General features: G+C 51.6%; 1 protein-coding gene across 9 annotated transcripts in view; it reads left to right on the top strand.

Annotated features, from left to right (window-relative positions):
* Positions 1 to 13758, top strand: part of LOC135421674 (H(+)/Cl(-) exchange transporter 5) — a 37236-nt gene extending 23478 nt beyond the window's left edge. For all 9 annotated transcript variants that reach the window (XM_064670305.1, XM_064670302.1, XM_064670307.1 and 6 more), the window contains 10 exons: positions 364 to 463; positions 1863 to 2047; positions 2709 to 2831; positions 3279 to 3485; positions 4043 to 4123; positions 5196 to 5738; positions 7066 to 7252; positions 8408 to 8806; positions 10685 to 10901; positions 12180 to 13758. In XM_064670305.1, the coding sequence (XP_064526375.1) occupies positions 364 to 463; positions 1863 to 2047; positions 2709 to 2831; positions 3279 to 3485; positions 4043 to 4123; positions 5196 to 5738; positions 7066 to 7252; positions 8408 to 8806; positions 10685 to 10901; positions 12180 to 12270 (2133 nt within the window). In that variant the 3' untranslated portion in view covers positions 12271 to 13758. The remainder of the gene's footprint in view (positions 1 to 363; positions 464 to 1862; positions 2048 to 2708; positions 2832 to 3278; positions 3486 to 4042; positions 4124 to 5195; positions 5739 to 7065; positions 7253 to 8407; positions 8807 to 10684; positions 10902 to 12179) is intronic.
* The last annotated feature ends 4209 nt before the right edge of the window (positions 13759 to 17967 follow it).

Below are 17967 nucleotides of genomic sequence, written 5' to 3'. Positions count from 1 at the left end.
GAGAAGCTGTGGCTGCCCCATCCCTGGAAGTGTACAAGGCCAGGTTGGATGGGGCTTGGAGCAATCTGGGATAAGGAAGGTGTCCCTGCCCATAGCAGGGGGTTGGAATGGGTGATCTTCAAGGTCCCTTCGCACCCAGCTCATTCTGGGATCCCATGACTCTTGATCCATTCTCCTACACCTCCCAACCAGAGCTGCATTTACTGCACCAGCTGTAGGAGCAGCTGCTGTCTGATGCTTTTTCTCTCCCCTCACCCCCCCAAAGTACAGTGACAGTGTCACCAAGTAGTTCTTAGAGCATTTACACCACAGTGGATCAGTGTCCTCATGGATTTTTGTTTCCTTTTGCAAACCCTTTCCCAGATCACCAACAGAAGCAAAGAGTCCACCTGGGCGCTGCTGCACAGCGTGAGCGATGCCTTCTCGGGCTGGCTGTTGATGCTCTTCATTGGGTTGTTGGCAGGTAAGAACAAACCTCCAGGGAAAACTAATTCCTGTGCTACAGCATCGGGATCAATTCCTCCACAAGCCCTGGCAGGTCCCTGGAGCAGGATTTGTCCCTGGAGTGAGGACTTGTGCTGCCACCGAGGGCTCTGCCGCTGCATTGTGGTTCACAGAGAATTATTTGTAAGTGTTTTGAGGCCCTGTTTGTGCAAAAGCAAAGTACAAAACTGAGGCTGAGAGCTGTCCTGGACACTGCTCTGGATCTGCTGCTGGTACAGAGCTCTGAAACAAATAAAAAATGTTAATTAAAGCAGAGCTGATGGAAATGCTGGGCTGGAGGAGAGTGCTGTGCTTTGTGTACGTCTGTGCCAGGCGCTCCTCGGGGGCACTGCAGAGGTTAATGCCAAGGACTGCCAGCAAGAGTTACTTCTTTTTTGGTTTTTTTTTTTTCCCACTTTACTTGGATATAAAAAGGAAGAGGTGTTTTTTGGAAGTCAGCTTCTTTCAGAGGTTGGCTGGCTGAGACCTTTTAAATGACTTAGAAGCAAACTTTGGCCCTAGGGTAGCAGGAGTAAATCCCTTGGATACAGATCTTCCCGATAGGAAGCAGCAAAGCATCTGTCACGAGGGTTGAAGTGAAATCTCCTGTTAATGGTTACCCAGGAAGGCTGCTGACCAGTTTGTCATTAACTGCTGGATTTGCTGAATGTTGATTGCAGCCTCTGAAGCTTGTGCTGCCACTTGCTCCTAAGGATCAGAGGTCCCTGTTCCTGTCCTCTGCTTTGCTCCGGGGGGTTGGGTGAGAGCAGAGCTGATCCCAGTGATCTTCGGGGATCACAGAAGTTATTAATAGAAATTGCATGAAGATTCCTCTTCTAAAATCCAAATTAACTTCTGTGCTGGCTCTGCTGGCGTTGTTTCACTTGGCACAGTTGTAACTTTCCCCTCCTTTATTTTTCTTTTTTTGATTTGGCATTGGAAATGTTTTTTTCCAAATTCAGAGTTATTCCTGTCACAGTGTCGGCGTTGTTGGTGCAGCTCCTGGATTCTGGTGACACATTTTGTCTGAGTCCTCCAGGAATGTTGCTGTGCTATATTTAATAAACAGTTTTTCAGTGTCATTGGGAAGAATTAATTGCTGAGGATGCAGGGTGGGTTTGAACACAGTCAGCCTTTGAAATATCATCAGCCGTGCTGTTCCCTCACCTGCTCTTTTCAATATATTGAAATTATTCAAAACCAAGCAAATCTGCCCCTTTAGCTCTCCACAGAAGGAATTGTAGGCAGAAATACCAGTGTTTCTCTATGTGTTGGAGGGTGAGTCAGGAACTAGTGGGGCAGGCTGTGACCTTCAGGTGTTTGAGTGTGCACAAGGTGATTATTAAACTATTTTTGGTTTTTTTTTTCCTTTAAACCAGGTTCCTTGGCAGGGCTGATCGACATCTCTGCCCACTGGATGACAGATCTGAAGGAAGGAGTGTGCTTGGCAGGGTTCTGGTTCAACCATGAGCACTGCTGCTGGAAATCCAACACCACCTTCACCGACAGAGACAAGTGTCCCGAGTGGAAGAGCTGGTCCCAGCTCATCCTCGGCTATGGAGAGGTGACTGCAGCTGGTTTTGCTGCTGGATTCCCCAGTTACCCAGCCTCTGTCATCCCAGGGAGTGATCTGGGTGTAGATGCCAGAAGTCCAAGCTCTGGGTGGTTCAGTGGTTAAACGCTCATCGTTGGGGTCTTCCAAGGGTGTCAACAAGTTACTAAATGTGTTGTCCTCAGATGGGGATATGGGGAAGCAAAACACTGCCAGTTTTACAGGTGCAATGTGTTAGTTGTGTGTCCAGGACGTGGTGCTTGGAGGGTATTTTGCCCATGAACATTTTGGGGGAATGTCACGGGCTCCAGTCCTGTGTTTGGGGCAGCTCTATGCAGTGGAGCAGCTGCTTGACTGGGACAACACTGAGCCACTTCCAAGCTGAGGTTGAACTTGATCATCCTAGAGGTCTTTTCCAGCCTAAATACTTCCGTGATTCTACTCCTGTACCTTGTTTGCTGTTTAATGAATGGCTTTTGGAGGTGGAATTGGTTCATCTCCATAACCCAGCACATGTACCTTGAAACCTCAGGCTTAGGGGAGCTCTCTCCATTTTTGGCTGATAACTCTCTGAGATGACCTGCTATTTCTCTGTGCTCACTTCAGTGCACAGGTTTGATATGGGGTCACTTGAAATGATCTGATTTGGGCGTTTTTCTCCGTGTTTTTTCAGGGGGCGTTTGCGTATATTCTCAACTACTTCATGTACGTTGTCTGGGCCTTGATGTTCTCCCTTCTTGCTGTGCTACTTGTGAAGGGGTTTGCTCCATATGCCTGTGGCTCAGGGATCCCAGAGGTGAGTGAGAATGAGAGTGGGTTGTTTTTCAGGTGGGGTAGGGGATCCACCATCCAAAACTTACACACACCTTCTATGGAATAACTTCTTCCACTTCAGGTAGTGGTTTAACGTATGGGTGTTTTTCCAAGCCATTCCTGAAACATGTCTAGTTCTAAAATCTCCGTGCAATCCCTTTAAAAATTAAGATGTTTTGGCATTTACTGCAGGAGATACTGCTTGGGTGTTTCTCCATCAGGGATAGGGGCCCTGAAGGAAGGGCTCAGGTGGCTGGTTCTGCCTTTACAAGGAGGGATATTTTTACAGACTCTTAAGTTACTTTTGATAGCTCGTGGAGGGCACTCTGAAAGCTGTAGGGAAGGGTAGGGTTGGGAATGCCCAGTAAATCAGGAGCTCTGACCAGGGCTTGAATGAAAGCCTGTAGAGCTTTGTGTGCTTGACTTCCAGATCAAAACTATCTTAAGTGGTTTCATCATTAGAGGCTACCTGGGCAAGTGGACGCTGGTCATCAAAACCATCACCCTTGTGCTGGCCGTGTCCTCGGGGCTGAGCCTGGGCAAGGAGGGGCCCCTGGTCCACGTCGCCTGCTGCTGTGGGAACATCCTGTGCCATCTCTTCACCAAGTACCGCAAGAACGAAGCCAAGCGCAGGGAGGTACGTGGAGACACCAAAGTGGGGAGGTCGTGGCTCTGTGGCTTCCCCCCGGGGGTAAACTGTTCTGTTCTGGCATGTTCTCTGTGTGCCAGTGTGTACCTTCTGCTGAACCAAACCTGGCAGAAACCACTGGGTGGGCTGGCAGGGTTTGGAGGGCTCCAGAGCACCTCCACTTATGTTACACCCTGCTGGGACACAGGGGGAATGTGAGACAGGAAAACTCGGGGTGTTCTGTGGGGTGAAATTACTGCTATTGTATTGTACTGAAGCTTTATCTGAGGTGAAATCGGTTGAAACATAAGAGGAAGTTGCCAGTGATGCCACTTCTACCCATTTGGGGCTGGGACTGTTGAAATGCTAACACTGATTTTTTTTGGAGCTACTTCTCCCTCGGGAATTGGCTCACTCCACCTTTTCCCTGCTGCCTTAAGGCAGGTCAGACCCAGCTGACCGTGCACTGGCTGGAGATAAACACGTACAAATTTAAGTGAAGGCAAACAGAAGAAAGGAGTGGTTGGGAGGGCTGAGAAGTCTGACTGCCTTTGTCCCTCCCTCAGGTGCTCTCAGCAGCCGCCGCCGCCGGCGTGTCGGTGGCTTTTGGTGCGCCCATTGGAGGAGTGCTCTTCAGCCTGGAAGAGGTAACCTTGGCTCTGGAGCTGGTTTAGTGCAGAACTGGCCCTGCTGGGTTAAAAACACAGCCCACTCCTGCCTGCCGGGCTGTGGAAAGCAGAGCCTCTGGAATACTGTATGTACAAGGCCAACCTAAAAGCTAGTCGGGGGTTCAGGTAATTCTTATGAGTGCTGGAGGGTTAATTTTGGATCATGTCTGTCCGTAGCTTTGCCATAAACTGGTTGGTTTCCCCTGGTCTGTCCATGCTCGGCATCGCTGACTGCTCACAGCCATGGCTGTGTTTTCCATATAGAATCACAGAATCACTGAGGTTGGAAAAGACCTCCAAGTCCAACCTGTGACTGATCCCTACCTTGTCAACCAGACCAGAGCACAGAGTGCCACATCCATCCCTCCAGGGATGGGGACTTCACCACCTCCCTGGGCAGCCCCTTCCAATGTTTAACAACCCTTTCAGTGAAGAAATTCCTCCTGTTGTCCAACCTGACCCTCCCCTGGCAGAGCTTGAGGCCATTTCCTCTTGTCCACTCTCCTGACAGCTCTGTCCCAGGATACTGGGGAACAAACTTCTCTGACTTATCAACCCCCTTTTCTTCCCAAGGAGCTTCTAAACCTTGATCTCTTGATCTCAGGTGTGAAAAGATCATGACTGCTTGCCTCAAGGCTTAGCTCAGGGGAGGGCCATGATGGCTTTCAGAGGAGGGCTGGAATGGATTTGCTCAGCTGAGCACTAGTTGTGGTGGCAGCAATAGCAGGTGCTGCTGTTTGGCACTTTGGACCTTGCAGAGCCACACAGTTCTCCAGAATCAGCTCATGGCTGATGTGTAACACCTTTTATTATCCGAGTGAGTCGCTTCAGGGATCACAGAGGGCACTTGCTGCAGTGGAAGTGGGGAGGCCAGGGCCCATCCCACTCATTGCAACCGCTGTTGATCGGGAGCTCCAAATCAAGCCTGGGCTGCTTGGCTGGAGAGGAGGGAATGAGCCAGCAGACATGGATCTCTGCCCTGGCTCTACTTCCTGCAGTGGGGCAGTGACAAGTGTTAAAGTGACCAAATCTGCTTTGTTGTTGCCTTCAGGTGAGTTACTACTTCCCTCTCAAGACGCTGTGGCGCTCCTTCTTCGCCGCGCTGGTCGCTGCCTTCACCCTGCGCTCCATCAACCCCTTCGGGAACAGCCGCCTCGTTCTCTTCTACGTGGAGTTTCACATGCCGTGGCACCTGCTGGAGCTGGTGCCCTTCATCCTGTTGGGAATATTTGGTGGACTCTGGGGAGCTTTCTTCATACGCAGCAACATCGCCTGGTGCCGGCGGCGCAAGACGACCCGGCTGGGCAAATACCCCGTGCTGGAGGTGTTTGTGGTCACGGCCATCACAGCCATCCTGGCCTTCCCCAACGAGTACACCAGGATGAGCACCAGCGAGCTCATTTCAGAGCTCTTCAATGACTGTGGGATTCTGGACTCGTCCAAGCTGTGCGAGTACGTGAATGATTTCAACAGCACCAAGGGGGACGACCTGCCGGACCGCGCTGCCGGCCCGGGCGTGTACACGGCCATGTGGCAGCTGGCTCTGGCCCTCATCATGAAGGTCTTCATCACCATCTTTACCTTTGGCATGAAGGTGAGGCTTGCTGTAAAGGACTCCTGGTCTTAAAGTATAATTTCCTCCCTAACCAGACATGTTTTCCCCCCAAGCTCTGCTCTAAGGTGACAGGCTGCAGTTATTGGTCTTGCCCCTTGTACCTGAGGGCAGTAGAAACCTTCCATCCTGAGTGTGAGCACCAAATGCAGTCACAAAACTGATGTCTCAGGGCTCCACATCCTGTTTTCCAGACACAGAATTGTCCTGCTTCAGGCCTTCTCAATATATATGTGGTACAGATGCAACAGCTAATTGCAAAGCAATCGATACCTTAATTTGTAAATGCTTAATCGTAGCTGTTCTTGCTCACATGGTTTGGAACTCATTTGGTGCAGCCTCTGGAGCTGCAGTTGTAGTGCCCAGGTCTGAGCTCTCCTGCATTGGGGTTCATGTGGTGGAGCTAAACACCCTAAGCTAATCCCCTTTCCCCAATCCTCAAGGATCTGCCCGGAAAGGTGACCCCACCACAGAGGTTTGGCATTGTTGTTGCCCTGAGGTGGTCGCTGACATTCCAAGGCAACCATTGAGTCTGTAAGAGAGACAGACAAGGTGTGACAAAGCTGTATGGCCACTGTGGAAACGAAAGGGGAGGGAGGGAATTCCCTGATTCAAACAACAGGTGCTTTCAGAGTCCTGGAACAGCACAACAGAGCTGATACGTGCTGGCAGTGGCTTTGCTGGGTGTCACTTGTGCTGCGTGTGCTAATTCCCTGTCACAGTGGAGTTTGAATTTCTGGCAGGGAAGAAGGATGATTCCATGCCCAGTGTGTGAATGAAGAGAGTGGGAAAATCCCATGCCTGCCATAAACATGTGGTGGTGTGGTTGGAAAGGCGTGGAGTTAGCGGCGTGAGGGTGAAGGTTGGTTATGTTCTCTTTTGAGAAGAGCTTGTCCTGTTCCACACCAACCAATTGTGTGGCTGGTTCTCCTGGTCAGAAAGGAGACAATTCAGACTCTCTTGCAGAGAATTTGGAGAATGAGGGTGCAGGAAGGGCAGAGGGGACAGGGCTTGGCGTAAGCTGGGCTAGTGGAAGGTGTTCCTGCCCGTGGCAGGGGGTGGAACTCAATGAGCTTTAAGGTCCCTTCCAACCCAAACCACTCTAGTATTCTCTGATCCTTGACAGTTTTTATGTCCCTGCTCATTGCGTGGGGGTTGGACTATAGAAGACCTTTAAAACATCGCTTCCAACTCCACAGTTCTGTGACTTTAACTCCAGCAAACCCTCTAACTGTGTCCGTTTGGGGGTTCCATCCCTCACCTGTGAAGCCTCCGGGCGCCGGTGCTCACCGACACGTTGTTCCCCCAGGTGCCCTCGGGCCTCTTCATCCCCAGCATGGCCGTGGGGGCCATCGCAGGGCGGCTGCTGGGGGTGGCCGTGGAGCAGCTGGCCTTCTACCACCACGACTGGGCCATCTTCAGTGGCTGGTGCAGCCAGGGGGCCGACTGCATCACCCCCGGCCTCTACGCCATGGTGGGCGCCGCGGCGTGTCTGGGTAAGCACAGCCCTCCCCAGGGCCGGCCCGCGGGCTGGGGCTGGCTTGGCCACGTGAAGGGGCGTTGTAGGGGTTGAGGGTTGGAACTCGGGTGATCTTAGAGGTCTTTTTCAGCTTTAATCACAGAATGGTTTGGGTTGGAAGGGACCTTAAAGATCATCTTGTTCTGCCTCTCTGTGGTGGAGGAGCTGCAGTTGTGGCAGGCCATCGAAGCTGGCTTCACCTCTGGAGCCTCAGGACACTTAGCAGAATGTGCCATGTGTTTCTCATCCTGTTGGTGTTCTTTTGCCAGCCCCAACCTGGTGCTGGACACGGCAGGCTCCGGTGGGAAGCTCCAGAGTGGGAGCCAGGACAGATGAGGCTGCCCAGGGACTTACATTTTCCTATGGGATTTTTTAAGTAAAATGTTTCAATTCATTTTACTTCCTGTTCTGGCCTTAAGTATTGTGATGCAATTCTGCTTTCAAGTGTTTTTTGGTAACACTTCTCCCTCTTGGCTGAGTTTGAGGGTTTGGGTGCACGTGATCCAACTTCACTTTCCAATCCTTCCAGACCTGTAATTCCCAATCCTCTTCTCCACAAAATATGTGTAAGTCTTAAGGCATTACTTTATCAGGAAAAACTCTCAGGAACAATAACAACATGTTACCAAACCCCATCTTGGACCTTTTTAGAGGGGATGCAACTTATCTGATCAACCTGGTCTAGTGGAAGGTGTCCCTGCCCATATCAGGGGGTTGGAACAAGATAGACTTTAAGATTCCTTCCAGCCTTCTGGGATTGTTTGAATGTAATGGGAAAATAAATAGAAATATGGAACATAAATCCAGTTCAACTTCATTTACAGTTCTGTTTGCCACTGGGCAGTACTGAAGTGCCCCTTTAGGGGTTGGGTATTGGAACAAAACTCCTCCAAAATGTTGCTTTGGGACTTGAATCTCAAAAGCATAATTAAAATGTGCCGAGACAAAACCCCACAGAAACCTTGCACCCCATCCCATGGGTTCCACTCATGCCAGAGCCCAACAGCACCACCTGTGCTGGTACCAGCCTTTCTCTGGGTGGCAGAGGGCGGGTGAAACACACCTGGGAGCAGGTGGAAAATCCCCCAAATCACCCGTTTGTGTCATCTGCCTTCCTGTGCTGTGCCTGCAGGCGGGGTGACCCGAATGACCGTGTCGCTGGTGGTCATCATGTTCGAGCTCACCGGGGGGCTGGAGTACATCGTGCCCCTGATGGCAGCAGCCATGACCAGCAAGTGGGTGGCCGACGCCATCGGGCGGGAAGGGATTTACGACGCCCACATCCGGCTCAACGGGTACCCCTTCCTGGAGGCCAAGGAGGAGTTCTCGCACAAGACGCGGGCCATGGACGTGATGAGACCGCGCAAGAACGACCCTCCCCTGACGGTCATCACCCAGGACAGCATGACCGTGGAGGACGTGGAGACCATCGTCACAAACACCACCTACAGCGGCTACCCCGTGGTGGTGTCCCGGGCGTCCCAGCGCCTGGTGGGCTTTGTCCTCAGGAGGGACCTCATCATTTCAATTGGTAAGGGGCGACACTGCGCAGGGCAGCGCTGCTGTCAGAGGCCTTAAATGCCACCTGAGGAGTTCAGACACCCCTTGTGCTGGTGGCTGTGCTTCCTGGTGCCTCCTGCTTGCATCGGATGTGAAGGACAGGGTGGCTTGTCACGGAATCCCAGAATCACTTGGAAAAGACCTCCAAATCCAACCTGTGACCAATCCCCACCTTGTCACCCAGCCCAGAGCACTGAGTGCCATATCCAAGTTGTTCCTCGAACACCTCCAGTGATGAGGACTCCCAACAGCTCCCTGGGCAGCCCCTTCCAATGTTTAACAGCCCTTTTGTGAAGAAATTCCTTCTGATGTCCAACCTCCCCCGCTGCAGCTTGAGGCTGTGTCCCCTTGTCCTGTCACTTGTTACCTGGGAGAAAGGGCTGACCCCCACCTTGCTACAGTGTCCTTTCAGATCCTTGTAGAGTTGTCCAGTGCCATTAGTGTGGCTCTGCTGAGTTTGTGAACTTCAAGGCATGGTTGTGAAGTGTGAGGCTCCTTTCCAGCAAGAGCAAAGCCTTCCTGGCTTTGTGGTGACTGGATGTGGGAAGCTTTGTGAACTGGTCATGGCTCAAACCTGTCTGGTTGGTCCAGGTGCTGAATATTGGGTCACTGCCCAGGTGGGTTGAGGGAGGTGGGTCCTGAGCTCGCTTTGTCTGTGACAGGGCTAGAGGAGTTTTATAATTAAGTTTCTTCATCCACAAATCAACTCCACGTGTTCCTTCTCTCTTTTCAGGTGAGATTTCTGCCTTGGTTTTAGGATATTCAGTACAGTTTTCGGAGCATGTACCTGTTGCTCTTGCTCTCCTGAATCAGTACCTGGGCAAATGCTTATGTCAATAGGGAACAAAATATCTAGGAACAAGTGCACTGTGACATTCTGTGCATTGCTTGCCTTCTGTGAGGCAGCTCTGTAGTACCACCACACATGCCCCTGTGTTCCTTGGAATCTCCAGGGATTCACTAAGAGTGATCCTGGTGTTTGGGCTGCCAGGCCAGCCCGCTCCCAGGGAGTCTTGGAATGCTGCTATTGAGTTGCAGTGTGGCAGGTACCCACGTTACCTGTGCGTGCTCTCGTGGGAAGGTCTGAGGGATGGCCAGTGCTTGACATGTTTTCCATTCCTGACCCAAGTGACCTCCATGGAGCTTATGCAAGTCATTAAGGGCTTAAAAATAGTCCTTTAACTGTGCTGGGGACTGTGGGACCCAAATTGGTGACTTATAAAAGTACAAAGCATTTTATCTACTGCCTCTTAAAACTGGGAAGTTAAAGATCTCCAGAACTTGTATTTACCTGGCCAGAGCACAATGCTGAGGTGCAGCAGCCTTGGCCTTGGGCAAAGCACGTTCTGCTCTCACCCCTGGGGTGGAACTTTGGAGACCTTGGAGGTTCTGTTGTCTCTTCTCCCAGGTAACAAGTAACAGGAGGAGAGGAAACGACGTGGAGTTGCGCCAGGGGAGGTTTAGGTTTAGGACATTGGGGAAAGTTTTTTCACGGAAAGGGTTGTCCAGCACTGGCACAGGCTGCCCAGGTGGTGTCACCATCCCTGGAAATGTTCAGAAAACGTGTGGATGTGGCACTTGAGGACATGGTTAGTGGTGAACATGGTGGTGGTGCTGTGTTGATGGTTGGACTTGATCTTAAAGGTCTTTTCCAACCTTATTGACTCTGTGATTCCATTAGAAGAAAGGCTGGAAACATCCTCCGTCCCTCAGTGGGGAAAGAAACAGCTCAGGTGAAAGGAAGGAATGGACTTCTAAGGACACCCAGTGTGGGCAGAGGAAGGGGAATGCTCTTCTATTTAGAAAAGGAAAGGAGGGCTGATATTTAATCAGATATTTCTTCTTCCAGAAAACGCCCGGAAAAAGCAGGACGGGATCGTGAGCACTTCAATTATTTGTTTCACTGACTACTGTCCCCCACTGCCTCCGAGCTCCCCCTCTGTGCTGAAACTCAGGAGCATCCTGGACCTCAGTCCCTTCACAGTGACGGATGAAACACCCATGGAAATCGTCGTGGATATTTTCCGCAAGCTGGGATTGCGCCAGTGCCTCGTCACTCACAACGGGTAAGAGCCCTGGGGGCCCTGGGTCAGAGCCTCCTCTGCTCTCAAGGGGCAAAGGGGACATCCATGGGCGTCCGTGCTGGATGCTGGAGCAGTTTTTACCTGGAAGAAGGGAATTGTGACAGCCCAGTTCCAGCTGGAGCAGGAAGATAAGGGCTGTGAGGCAGAGGCCCAGCTCCTGTGCTGATGGGTCTCTGCAGCTGATGGGCTCAAACCCCCTCCCAAATCTGTCCATGTGTATCCTGGAATTTGCTTTGGTGCTGATAAGAGTAGTTTGAGGAGGGGAAGGATGAGAGCAAACTGAGTGATCTATTCCTGGAGCATGGCACCAGCAGGAATTCTCTCCCTGCTGTGGTGCCTTTGGATCAGCCACTGCCAGCTCCCCCCCACTGCTCTGTGTGCTCTCCACAGATGTTCTTCCCAACTCCCTCATTCCTGGCCTGTCTTTGGGCACCTTTTTAAGACCCAGCTGCCAAGTGCTGGGGCTTTAAAGAGCAGCACCACACACTGAAGTGGGTCTTTTTAGAGAAGAAGTTAAGTTAATGATTATTTATTTATTTAAAGACCTCATAGCAAGGTGGGGGTTGGGCTCTTCCAGGTAACAAGTGACAGGACAAGAGGAAGTGGCCTCAAGCTGTGCCAGGGCAGGTTCAGGTTGGACATCAGGAAGAATTTCTTCATGGAAGGGGTTGTTAAACATTGGAACTTCCCAGGGAGGTGGTGGAGTCCCCATCCCTGGAGGTGTCCAAGGAAAGACTGGACGTGTCACTCAGTGCTCTGGGCTGGGGACAAGGTGGGGATCGGGCACAGGGTGGACTTGATGGTCTTGAAGGTCTTTTCCAACTTTAAGAATTCCATGATTCTATGATTAATATTAGTCTTTTGGTTATAATCTCCTTACTTTTTTAGTGTAAAATACTGATGGGGTGTCTGCTGAGGTTTGTGAGTGTCACATTTCATAGAATCCCAGAAGTTTGAGTTGGAAGAGACCTTAAATCCCATCCAGTCCCACCCTCTGCCATAGGCAGGGACACCTGCTAGCCCAGGTTGCTCCAAGCCCTGTCCAACCTGGCCTTGGACACTTCCAGGGATCCAGGGGCAGCCACAGCTTCTCTGGGCACCCTGTGCCAGGGCCTCCCCACCCTCAGAGGGAAGAATCCTTTGGGTGAGGTGTCACTTCAGATCCCAAAAGGTTCTTCAGCCCCTGCAAGGGCCTCAAATAGCCCTGCCAGGGACCCTTCTGGGGGTGTCAGTGCATTAAAAACATGTTTCATTTTCCAGGAAGCTGCTGGGGATCATCACCAAAAAGGATGTACTAAAGCACATTGCACAGATGGCCAACCAGGACCCAGAGTCCATCCTCTTCAACTAGAGGCAGACTGTAGGAATTGTGTGTCCACACACATGGAACTTTCTAGCCCATCCTGGATAGACTTTCCTATTTTTATTGAGACCATGGAACTGTTTCCAGAGTTTTCCTCCATGGAGCCGAAGAAGATAATTTTTTTTTCTACCAGATAACCAATTGCACTACGGAATCTGTGGAACAGGATCTTCTTTTTAGAAGAAAAATAGACTTTATTTACATTGCTTTTGTGAAGTTGCATTGGAAAGATTCCATGAAGGAGTAAAAGCAAAATGTTAGAGAATTGTATTTCCTCCTCTTCTTTCATTGGAACTGTTGTTTCTAACCTGAGGAGGAAAATCCAAGGTGTTTGTGCACCTCCAGAGGTGTGGAAGGAGCAGGATGATCTTGCACAGTGGTGGCAGAGGGACATGGCTGTACTCAGGGTGGTGTATTCCCAATTAGCCACTTGGGAAAAATTAGAACCTTTATAAAGCCAAAATAGGGGAGGGAAAATTAAAAATTGGCTGGCTGAGGCTGCTTGGCTGAAAGAAGATAAAAAACACCAGACCAACCCTCCCCCTTAAAATTGGGCCCAGTTTCTGATTGGGAAGAAGCTGGTTTTAATTAATTAGTGAATGTATTAATTACTCTGCCGCTGCCTTGCCAGGAGAACCCCAAGGAGGAGGCAGGAGGAGTTCACAGATGTATTCCCCTCCTGATCCCTTTTACAGATCCATGCCCAAGGATTCCACCTCCTTGATTTCCCTTGAGCATGTAATGAAAATCCCAGAGGCCAAGCCTGACGTTCCTGCCCTTTCCCAAAAGCCCCCGATGGTGTTGGACATTGCACAGGTGATCTCCTCCTCACCACCTGTCCCACCAGAGAGCCCCGCACCCAGAATGTCCACAGGGGTGTGTGTGCTGTTCCCTGCTCCCTCCTCACGCCAGATCCCAGCTGGAGAACTTCCAACACGGCCACTTCCCTGCGGCGCCGCTCCAGGTCTCCTTTGGCCAACAACTATGCAATAAACCCTTCCTAGCCTGGTCCACCATGTCCCTCTGTGCTCCTCAATCCCTGTCCCAGAGCTGACCAAATGATTTTCCTGTTAATAAAACTGTGCCCGTTCCCTGGAGCTGGGGAGCTTTATGGGTGCCTGGGGAAGCTGATGCTGTTCGTCACGGCCGCAGTTGTTTTGCGCTCCGTGATAAACCTGTTCCGTGGGGAGTGGGGACTCCTGGCTGGACTTGGCTGGAAGTTGGGTACAACTCAGACTCTCTCAAGTGCAAACAAATTCCTCATCTTTCCATGGAGCAAAAGCCAGATACTTTTCTCTTCCAAAGCCATCCAGCAGCCCGTCCCTGCTGCTGCTGCTGCTTCCAGCCAGCGGCGCCGTGGCGATGTTGGAATTCTTGTACAGCTCAAAGCTGCCTCAGCTCGAGATGTCACTGACAGATCCTATTCCTTCTGCTTGGAAAATAAATGCCTGGCCTGGTTTGTGGTGGTTTTGTGCAGGAGATGGTTGGAATGCTTTGTGTGCTGCTTCAGCCCGGGCCAGCAGCAACTCTGCCTTTAAATGTCTGTTATTGTTCTGCTTGGAGGGCAGGGGGATGCTCTGGGGATCTGGGGCTGAGTCCAGGGAGGAACCTGCCTTCTCCCACTCCCTGGGGGCTCCTTCCCAGGGATGCCTGTCCTGCACATGCTGGCTTCTCTTCCCTGTGGCACACTTGGAATACCAGAAAGACAAAGCTTTTCCACTTTTCTCTTTACCTTATCATATATAGGAGGGCTCCAGCTTGAAAAATACAGTCCCTGCTTCAATTAGATCCACGATCCATGAGCAGATTCCTCTCCCAGTGGGGAGGCTGCAGCAGCCCGGTGCAAAGGTAAGGGCAGGAAGTGCCAGAAGGGAAATCTGTGTGCAGTCTGAAGCATCCAGCTGGCTAGAGAGTCATCCCAGATGAAACATCCCAGCTGGCTGGTGGGTCATCCCAGCTGCTCCTGGGAAAGCAGAGGGCTGGGAGCACAATGTTGGAGGGGACAGCAGCTGCTCTGCCATCTGGGAACGCGGGCTTGGGGCAGGAAACACCTGCCCAGCAGCTCTTCAGCCTTCGGTTTGTCTGTCCCCTGGATTGTTTTTTTAGTGGGAGAGGTGTCCTGGAGAAATTCCTGCCTGGGAGGGTGAGAGTTTGGGAAAGGCAGGGAAAGCCCAGTAGGGCTGGGCTTTAGGGAGGCTCTGTCCTTGGTGTGGGCGGGATTTCGAGTCCTTATATTGCCAAAGTAAATGTAGTGCCAATGGGAGAGTAGAATGGGAACATTCCAACAGTCCAGGGCCTTTCCATGCCTCCTGCTGGGCAGATCCTTTGCATTTCGATGTGGAAACTAATAATTTTCCTGCTTTAGTGGCTGGAGGTCTGGAACGTGTGGGCAAGGTGGAAGTGGGAGCTTGGAGCTGGGCTTTGGAGCTGCTCTGCCTGTCTGCAAAGCCTGCCCACCCTGTTATCCCACAGAAATGGTGTCCGTGCCAAGAAAATCCTCATTCCAGCTCCAGGCCTATTTCTGAGCTGTAGTTCAGCAAAATTACCTGATCCTTGTTGCCGTGTTGACTCCAGCAGGGATGCAGGACATGAGGCACATGTGGGGAGGTTGCAGGGATGGATGGATGGATGTGTCACTCCATACTGGGATTGGTGCTTCCCTTCCCTAGTGAGCTGTGGGCTATACCAGCTCCTGGCTGTTCCCCATCTGCTTTCATTGAATTCCTTTAATTTCTACAAAAATCATCCCTTTCTGGCTCCACTCTGACAGAGGGCAGGGTTAGTTTGGAAATCCTTCCCTGTGAGGGTGGGGAGGCCCTGGCACAGGTTGCCCAGAGAAGCTGTGGCTGCCCCATCCCTGGAAGTGTCCAAGGCCAGGTTGGACGGGGCTTGGAGCAACTTGGGCTAGTGGAAGGTGTCCCTGCCCATGGTAGAGGGGTGGAATGAGATGAGCTTCAAGGTCCTTGCAGCCCAAACCAGTTTGGGATTCATCAAAACCTCTGTGCAGCAGAGAAACTGAGAAACCCCTTCCCTGGGGCACTTCCAGCTCCTGAGAAGTGTTTTGCCCTGTCCAGTTCTTGCTCTTTACTCCAGGAGGAGCCCTGGGATTCCCTTCAGCAGACAGCTGTGGATGCAGGTCAGAGCTGGAGATGAGTAACCCAGGAGGAAGGGACCTGGAGGGGGTTACCATATCCTTTTTATGACATGATATTTGGGAGTCTCCTGGTTTTGAGGGCTGGCTGTGCTCAGCTGTTGGATACAGGATGGGAGTGGGGGGAGGTGACTTTGAGCCTCCCTGCCCGTGGCAGGGGCTTGGAACAAGCTGGTCTTTAAGGTCCCAACTCAAACCAGTCTGTGATTCCAGGACTCCATCCTAGAGCTGGGGTTTGAACGGGACAGAAAACGGAGAATTTTCTTTAAAAGTGGAATTATCTTTTCCTGGTGCCTCCAGCTCGTCTCGTTGGGGAAATAATAAAGGGGAAAACTGCGTGCCTGTGGTGCACGAGGCCCGTGAGCCTGGATCGAGCTGGCTCAGCACTTTCCTTGTGTACAGCTCCGTCATTCCCAAGGGCAGAGCCGGGGCGGGGCCGGGGCCGCTGCCAGCGGGGATGTGTCTGCGAGGGAATGGGAAGGAATGGGGAGGAACAGCCGCTGCAATCGGCTCCACCCCATGGGAGCTGCTGCTGCGAGCCAGAGGCTGAGCAGGGAAAGGCAACTGGCCCTGGAAAAGGAGAGAAACCCCCTGCGGAGTAAAGAAATCCCCCTAACTTCCTCAGTGGGACCTCAGGGAAGGGAGGAGCACAGCTGAGATGAGATCGGACTAAATGGCCTTTAAAGGTCCTTCCAATCCAAACCATCTGTGATTCCGTGATGGATGAACTCCGGGCTCCTGCCTGCGGCAGCGCTGGGTCCCCTCTGCTTGGTCACGGTGCCCCAGCATGAATGTTTTCCCAAGGGTTTAACGAGCATCCCGCCTCCTGCAGCTCCATGAATCCTTCGTGCTGTAGCAAAAAGGGTTTCTGTGTTTGTCTCCCTTTTTCCAGGCTGAATTACTGCCTGGGGGGAGCGGTGGCTGGTGAGGTGCCCTGCGTACCCTGGGGCAGAGCGTGGGGTGCCGGCAGCGATGGTGGGGTCACACCCCGCTGCCTTTCTTTGTGTGCTTTATTTACAATGTCCCAAGGAATGATTTCCTGGGGCGGTGACGTGTTTTTTTGGAGTGGATTTCCTCCTCCCGCCACAAACTCGGGCCGGGCTGGGGACTTGAAAGTAAAACAAGATCTTGTCTGGGAGGAGATGGAGACTTGGAGGTAGTGATGAGGCTGGCTCGTAACAACAAGCGGGTTAAAAAAAGAGCCTTTGAACGCAGGATTTATTTAGAGACAAAGGGTCGGGGCCGTGAACGCCCTGGGCTGGGCTCCTCTGCACTGAGGTAAAAGCAGCTCCTCTGCAGGGGAGATAAGAGGGTCCTTTGTCAGTGGCTGCAGGAAGCAGTTTCTGCCTGGATTGAATCCACGTGGAGAGGCCATGAGAAATCAGGTCAATGTGGAATTGTTATTAGTGCAGCAGTGACCACCCCCCCCCCCCCTCTGGTTTAGAGCAGGAGGGGATCATAGACTCATAGAATGGTTTGGGTTGGGAGGGACCTTAAAGATCAGCCACACCCTGCTGTGGGCAGGGACACCTTCCACTAGCCCAGGTTGCTCCAAGCCCTGTCCAACCTGGCCTTGGACACTTCCAGGGATCCAGGGGCAGCCACAGCTTCTCTGGGCAACCTGTGCCAGGGCCTCCCCATTCTCCCAGGGAAGAATTCCTTCCTAATATCCCATCTAACCCTGCCCTCCTTTGGCCCAAGGCTATCAAGGAAGGGTTGGGAGCTCTTGGAGCTGTCACCACAAGGATGTGCTGCCTGGGGAGCTGGAGCTCTCGGTTTTGGGGAATTTCATTATTTCATCTGCACTGCTCTGAGCTGGAGGGATGTGCTGGCACAGGAGGCACTGGGAAAGCAGCCCTGGATTGTGTGGGATGATCTGCCCTGTCTTTGGCACTGGAAAGCCAAACTGCTCCTCACTGTGGGAGAGGTTTGGTCCCTGCACTGAGGCTTCTCTTCCCCCAGGGCACGTGTTGTGTTCCCACAGCACGTCCCCACCTGCCCTGGCCTCACCCAGCTCTGCCCTCAGCTGGAGGGAGGGATCTGGCCGGGATCCAGAGGGAAGGCCACAGCCTCTGCTGCTGCTGAGCATGTCCAACAGTACAGTACCAGGTGAAACTTTGGGCACTATGTTTGTAGAAGTATTTGAGGTAACTGCATTGTTCCCCAGACTGTTAGATGCAAATGGATTGAATTGGTGATGCCAGAAATAAAGAGATAGGGGGACTGTTGTGACATTATTTAGTAATGAATCTGTTGAAAGCAAATGTCTGTTGTGGCTCCACCACACCCCTCCTTCCAAGACCTCAAGAATTGGTGGTGTTTCTACTCTTGCTTGTCTTTAAAAAAAAAACCTAAAGAAAACAGATTTTGGGAAGTATGTAGCAGGATCAGCTCAATCCTTTGATGCAAAAGTGATTTAGTGACCATTGACTCTCCAATAGGAGCTACAGTGAACTTGTCAGGAATACTCAAGTTAAAATAGTGAGATGTCTTTTTTAATAAACAACTTAAAGAATAAAAAAAATCTCTATGAG

This window comes from Pseudopipra pipra, chromosome 13 (assembly GCF_036250125.1).
Source record: "Pseudopipra pipra isolate bDixPip1 chromosome 13, bDixPip1.hap1, whole genome shotgun sequence".
In the NCBI taxonomy this organism is placed as follows: domain Eukaryota; kingdom Metazoa; phylum Chordata; class Aves; order Passeriformes; family Pipridae; genus Pseudopipra; species Pseudopipra pipra.
The sequence above is the reverse complement of the archived record's forward strand: the minus strand, read 5'-3'. Positions and strand labels throughout refer to the sequence as shown.